The 7,035-nt window shown below is 27.2% G+C and overlaps 1 protein-coding gene and 1 long non-coding RNA gene across 6 annotated transcripts in view; one reads left to right on the top strand and one right to left on the bottom strand.

The window, feature by feature from the left end:
* The window catches only part of LOC127067627 (uncharacterized), a 758-nt gene extending 76 nt beyond the window's left edge, over window positions 1-682 (bottom strand). The window contains exons 1-2 of the long non-coding RNA XR_007782688.1: window positions 419-682; window positions 1-310 (exon numbers count right to left, since the gene is read on the bottom strand). The exon at window positions 1-310 is cut by the window's left edge and continues 76 nt beyond it. This is a non-coding gene — a long non-coding RNA (uncharacterized LOC127067627). The remainder of the gene's footprint in view (window positions 311-418) is intronic.
* The window catches only part of LOC127067602 (uncharacterized), a 24,826-nt gene extending 18,071 nt beyond the window's left edge, over window positions 1-6,755 (top strand). For 3 of the 5 annotated variants that reach the window (XM_051002716.1, XM_051002715.1, XM_051002717.1), the window contains one exon: window positions 678-6,755. In XM_051002716.1, the coding sequence (XP_050858673.1) occupies window positions 678-738 (61 nt within the window). In that variant the 3' untranslated portion in view covers window positions 739-6,755. Of the gene's footprint in view, window positions 1-217; window positions 287-677 lie in introns of all 5 variants that reach the window. The other 2 variants (XR_007782674.1, XM_051002714.1) reach the window with 2 other exon arrangements.
* The last annotated feature ends 280 nt before the right edge of the window (window positions 6,756-7,035 follow it).

The following is a 7,035-nucleotide window of genomic DNA, read 5'->3' on the forward strand; positions in this document are numbered from 1 at the left end:
ACGGATCAATGATCCTTCCTACATTAACAAATATGGCGAACTCCATTAAATTTTATTCCGTCTTACCTTAAACCTTTCACCTCACCGAACACACGTCTCCGTGATCTCTTACTCTTCTTTCTTCTTCTTCTTCTTCTTCTTCTTCTTTCTTCTTCTTCTTCTTCTTCTTCTTTTTTTTTTCCTTGTGTTCTCGCATTTTTTCTGCACCCCTTTGTAGGTATAATTTCTCGTAGAGGCGTAGAATCGAAGACTCCGAAATGGAAGACGAGACGCGTTATAGTCGAAGGTAGGACGATTTCTATTCACGTTTCTATAATTTTGTGACGTTACATGATTTTTTGTTTCTCTTTTCTTTTTTTTTTTGTTTTCTTTTTGCTTTTTACCTTATCTCCTTAAGTTTTACCAAGTGCTTACTTACCGGAGCCATTTGTTCCAAGTTTTTCTTTCCTTTCGTTTTTATTATTTACTTTTTCTTTTTTTTTTTGTTTATTCTTTTTTTGTTTTGTTTTCTTTCTTTTCTTTTCTTTTTTCTTTTTTTTTTTTTTTGGTTTCACTTGATTTGTTATTATCATTGTCGGTAACTCACCGAGCTGGTTGACTTCTATCATCGTTTCCACGAACGTATTTGGGCTCTGTCCAAGGATGCTTTTTGTACTAAGGTTAACCGTCTGTTTCAGGGAGAACTGTAAAGTGGATACGACCTATGTAAAAACGTATGCGACATTAGGTTATTTGTAACTTGGCGTTAACGCGCTATAATCCTTGCATTTTACACTTAAAACACCCATTCGTAAATTTCGATTATCATTATTCTCAAACTACCGCTGATCTCGAGTGCATGAGCTTTCGTAGGTTTTACGATTAAACTGTTGTGTCATTTTTGAGAACGTCTTGGTATTGTTGGTTGAAAGTGAACAAAGAAAAAGTTTAAGATCGATTAATAACAATTCGATGAGCGATCTTCTTAATATGTATACAAGAATATGAAATGAAGTTTTCGAAACTTACAACTCGATCTACGGATATATAAATACGACTGATACAAACGATCGTTAATAAATATTTCGTTTCCTTTATGAATTTAATGATGTAAAATACAAAGTGATCTATGGCCTAAAATTTTTCTTTATCTATCCACCGACATTTATCGACTGAGAGCCATTGCGGCCATTTATTATCGCCATTTCTTTTTTTTTATTTTCCTTCTTAATATAAGTCGAGATGTATTAATTAATTTTCATGTTTTTTTTTTTTTTCTACTTAATGTCGGTTAATATTAACGAAAACGCGTTGTTATAAATAGAGCGTATTAGAATACGTATCTAGACTATGATAAATGTGTTGTAGTAGTGGTGCGTAGTACAACCATGTGTCTTTATGTCGAATAAAAAAACAAAAACAAAAAAAAAAAAGAAAGAAAATAAAAAGAAAAATATTAAGATACTTACCACGATATCGTTCGTTGAGCTTAAAATAAGGTGATAGATGATATTTAAAAGAAAAAGAAAAAAAAAGAGAAGAATATTCGATTTCGATATCGAAACTGATTCGATATTCAATATACTTATAAATTTAATTTTGATTTTTGTCGATCATAAACGTGGCCTTTGGATGCCAGTCAATAATGAGCCCCTTGACCGCATGCAAAGACCATGAATTTTGTTATCAAATTTACTAATAATTTATATTAATAAAATGTATAATTTCCAAACTTTCCAACTAACTTGGTCAAAAATAAATCTTAATATTTCATACATTAATTATCATTTCGTTCGATCGATCGATACATACGATCATTCCTATCTGATTTTTCATTTTTTGTCGTCGAAACAAAAAAGAAAAAAAAAGCAAATCAATCGACGCGACTCGAATTTGATCTATCGCCTTAAAGAAAGAAAGAATAAAACAAAAAAGGCTAACGACGTCAACGTAAACGTATTTAATAATTCGTGTTAGAAATATTAACAAATGTTACGCTGTTAAAATCCTTCGATATAATTATATAACTAATAATAATCGTTTGTCCGCTGCTTAAGCGTCTAATTAAACATTAACGATGCGTTAGTCCACTACTTGTTAGTTATAAATATACGATAAAAAAAAAAAAAAAAAAAAGAAAAAAAAAGAAAAGAAAAGAAAAGAAAAAATGCCCCCATTCATTCACTCAAGAATGAACAAAAAAAAAACAAACAAACAAAAAGAAAGAAAAAGAGGAAGAAAACTAACGCGTTACGATTCCAATTAAAACTTGGTTAAACTTAATCGTCGAAAGTACGATTGCACTTGTAATCATTTAGAGCCTAAACGAGTTATCACGTTGATACGTGCAATAACTTTTAATGATTTATAGTATAATAATTCTCGATGAAATTGCGGTTGATCGTATGATTGCTGGAACTGAAACTGCCCCAGAGCCAGGAGTCTGCGATATTAGATTAAAATGATTTAAACTTAATAACACGAACATGCACGCACGCACACACATACACAGGTATATGTATTTATATGTATATATATATATATACACGTGTATGTATATATATATATATCGTATATACGAAGGCGTGCATGTGTGTGTGTGTATATATACATATATATACCTTATATATCTTTCTCTCTATTTTTCTCGTAACTATGAATCGAAGTGAAAGCCTAGTAAATGTAACGTCAATGTTTCGTTTTCTCACGTGTATATTTCTTAAAAACGAAATAATTATATATAACGATGATATACATGCATATATATATATACATATACGTATATGTATATGTATATATAAATATATAACGTTGTGTCTGTGTCAAGATAAAAATTAACGAAAAATTCATTAGAACGAAATGTACTGTAAGAACGATGTAAGATCGATGATTCATTTATTTATTTTCTTTTGTTGTTTCTTTTTTGAATTTCTTTTTATAATACTTTCTTACGATATAATACTTTTGTTTTATTTTATTTTTTTTTCATTCGTAAATCGATCGTTCTGATTCGGTCGTTGATTATCTGAAGTTTCATGTCGGCCAATATAAATGATGAAAAATGATACATGATGATTCGATGACAGATAAACGATTTCGATTGTTCGCAGAAATCAACTTGATATTTTTGTCGGAGACTTTCGATAGTTCATGCACTCGAGATCCATTATACATACACACACACACACGCATATATATATATATATATATATATATATATATATATATATATATATATGAGATTTGAAACAAATAATTCTGAGGAACGTATTGTTAATTCGCAAAATCAAGATGAAGTCTTATAATAATTCTTACTATAGATAACAATCGATAAAATGACAACAAACCTGATACACGAGAAAAAAAAAAGAAATGAAATGAAAAGAAATTAGAGAAAAAAAGAAAAGAAATAAATATAATAATAATAATAATAATAATAATAGTAATAATAATAATAGTAATAATACTAATAATAATAATAATGATAATGATAACAATTATTAACAACAAGTTAACTCTCTTTAAGAAGTGAATATAAATAATATTATTACTTATCGCACGTTGAAGAACAATGAATAAGAAGTTTTCGATGATTATAGAATATGGTGTGTTAATAAACTATTATCGATAATCGTACTCGTGAAAATGAAATATTCTGTAACGATGAAAAAAGAATACGATTAGAAATGAAACAATATGGTGTTATATCGTAAACACGTATGAATATAGCGCCGATAAATTAAAATAATAAAGAGGAAGGAAGAAAGGAAGAAATAAAAAAAAAAAAGTATATATATATATATAGAAATAAAAGAAAAAATAAAAAAAAAAATAAATAAAAAAGGTTCGTTTCAATAGCGATGAAAGTTCTTCGTTTTTTTTTTTTTTTTTTCTGTAAATATTACAACGGCACTGTTGCATTCTTTCACCTAGGATCGATCTATAATAAAGATTTTGACGAATATATTCGTCGTAAGCAAAAGATCTCGTTTTAAAAAGAAAAAGAAAAAAAAAAAGAAAAAAAAAAAAGAGAAAAGGAAAACGAAAAGAAGAGGAGAAACAATAACCATTTAGAATCAGGGTACGCTCAAGTTCGATTAAGTTTCGTGTCTTTGCTAAATCGTATTTAATTAATTTATTGTAAGGAACATGTCCGCGAGTTAATACGATTTTATTTTCATTTTATATTAAAATAAATAATGAACGAGTAATGATCGATGGAAAAATGACGATAGTACAATGGAACGTCACTTTTGTTAATACGAATTAAATCTGTACTTTCAAAAGTAACTAATCAAAAAGAAAAACATTTTTAATTAAACGAAAGAATTTTTTATTTAATGATAAAGTGAATAAGTCAAACGATGAATCGCAAAAATGTCCAATCACGAACACTATTATAAATCTTACTAAAGTGTTATTATTATTATTATTTTTTTGTTATTGTTATTATTATTATTATTATTTTATTTGTTATTATTATTAATTATATAATGATGATAATTATGATGATAATGATCATTATTATTATTATTTTTTTATTATTATTATCACTATTATTTTATTATTATTATTACTATTATTATTATCATTATTATTATTATTATTATTATTATTAATTACGAAACTTTGAAAAGATAGGTAAGAAAAAAGAAAAAGATAATAATAATTATGAACGATGAACTACCGATCGTTGAACTATCATCCTATTTAAATAGTAACTATAATTATTTTTGATTCTATCCGAAGCAAGACTTAAAAGTAAAAGACTTCGTTCCTCGTTGAGTTGATTAATCAAAAAAAAAAAAAAAAAGAAAAGAAAAAAACAATTAATACTGTAATATATCTAATCGTATTTCTTCTTTTTTATAATCTTTACGATTTATTACAAATTTAGGTTAGATCGAATTATATAACGTAGAATTTATCCGCTATTCGAACATAAAAAAATCCACATTGAAACCACAAGTAATCGTAGATTTTTTTTTTTTTTTTGAAAAATAAAAGAAACATTAACAATAGTACAAAATGAAACGCAAAGATCAACGACAGTATTGAGAAGACAAACAAAAGAAAAGAAAGAAAAGAAAAGGGCATAAAGTTTCGTAAATTATGCGAAATGGTCGAGTGATTTTTAAATTTATCGATCGATTATATCGACGTCGTCGGCAAATCGTTTACGATGATTTTATTTCAAAATGCTACTAACATTTTTGAAAGAATATATATAATACATATTATGTGTATATATATACAGTAGCTAATTAATAGAGTATTAATAGAAGAAAAATACATTCCTACTGTACGAATATTCAAATTCCAACATTGTATATTAATTAGTATATTATATTGTATTGTGTGTTTGAAAGTATGATATATATACATATATATATAAATTATATAGTATACTATAATATAGTATATATTATGTAGTTATATATATAGTATACATTATACTTAAAAAATGTTAGTATATATATATATATGTGTGTGTGTATATATATACATGTTTATAGCATATACAGCATATATATATGTATATATATATATATATATATATTAATAAATAAAATTAATATTATTTTATAATAACACGTAAAAATATTCTCAAACAAACAAGCATATGCCTACGAAAAAACTAATACATATGCATGTGTATGTAAATATGTTGTGCTTACCTACGTTGTTTTCGTTGGCACGACTACCGAGTTGTGTTGATTTGCATGTAATTGGATTGTTTTGTCTGCAACATGGGGCTGAAGTCGTAAATAATCAAAACAGACGTTGTCTCTGAATGAATATGAAAAACAAAAAAGAAAAAAAGAATATAAAAATAACACTCAAAAAACAAGAAATAATATGATTACCATATATTAATTTTAACCACACAATATGCATATTATATCGATAAAATTAATAGAGATATTAGAAACAACGTAAACGTTTCGCGGATCGCTCAAAAAGAAAAGAAAAAGAAAAGAAAAGAAGAGAAGAGAAAACGATAATTAAGTCACTCGACCATTCCAATTCAAAGTACCAACTTAAAAAAAAAAAAATGAATAATTCATCATGGATTTGTGAATATACGCCATCTAGTTTTTCATTGGTTCGTTAAAATATTCGTTGGGAATTCTCATCGATCGGATTTAAATCTATTTTATTAGTAGTTCCCTACTATACCGATAAAAAATATTTCTTTGCGACGTCCAACGATTCGATCATGACGGAATATTTGGAGGAACCTTTGAAGAAAAAAGAAAAAGAGAAAAATCGAAGGGGGAAAAAAAGAAAGGACGAACTAATGCAAGTGTAAACTGTACGCTTGAGGGAGGGGTACTGTCGTATAAAAAAAAAAAAAAAGAAAAATAAAAGAAAGAAAGAAATAGAAAAAAAGCACAATCGGTATCTACGATTCGATATAAGAGCAGAATCGAGAACCACGTTGACCTATTATTATCGGAAGACTGAAAACGTACCTGAGACAATTCAAATGAAAGCCGTGAGTTAAACGCAAAATGGCCTGGTATTATTAGTCTACGTATGAGTAAAGCTTTAATGAGAAAATGAAACAAAAAAGAAAAAAGCAAAAAAATTCAAACGAAGCTTGTCCTTCATCTAATACGTTAAATCGAGAATTTATTATAGCCTCCTTTTTTTCTGTTTTTTTTTTTTTCGTGCTTCTCGTTTCTCTTGCAAAAGTTCACCGAACAAATTAACAAAATTGAAAGAGAAAAGAATAAAAAGAGATAAGATCGAAAGGAAGAGAGAGAGAGAGAGAGAGAGAGAGAGAGAGAGAGAGAGAAAAAAACAAAAAAAAAAGAAAAAGAAAAAGAAAACTAAAACTTACGATTTCGAGTACCGAAGAGTTCTTGAGAGTACCCTCGATCGATTCGCTACATCTTTATATAGATCAATACAATAATGCTTGATCATTTCGATGCGTAAAAAAAACTGTGATTTTTCGATTGTCCAATGAGGATTTTTATTTGAAAAGAAATTTACTCTTATTACTATTATTAATATTATTATTATTATTATTATTTGTAGTAGTAGTAT

The sequence above is a fragment of the Vespula vulgaris genome, chromosome 11, assembly GCF_905475345.1.
Source record: "Vespula vulgaris chromosome 11, iyVesVulg1.1, whole genome shotgun sequence".
Classification (NCBI taxonomy): Eukaryota; Metazoa; Arthropoda; class Insecta; order Hymenoptera; family Vespidae; genus Vespula; species Vespula vulgaris.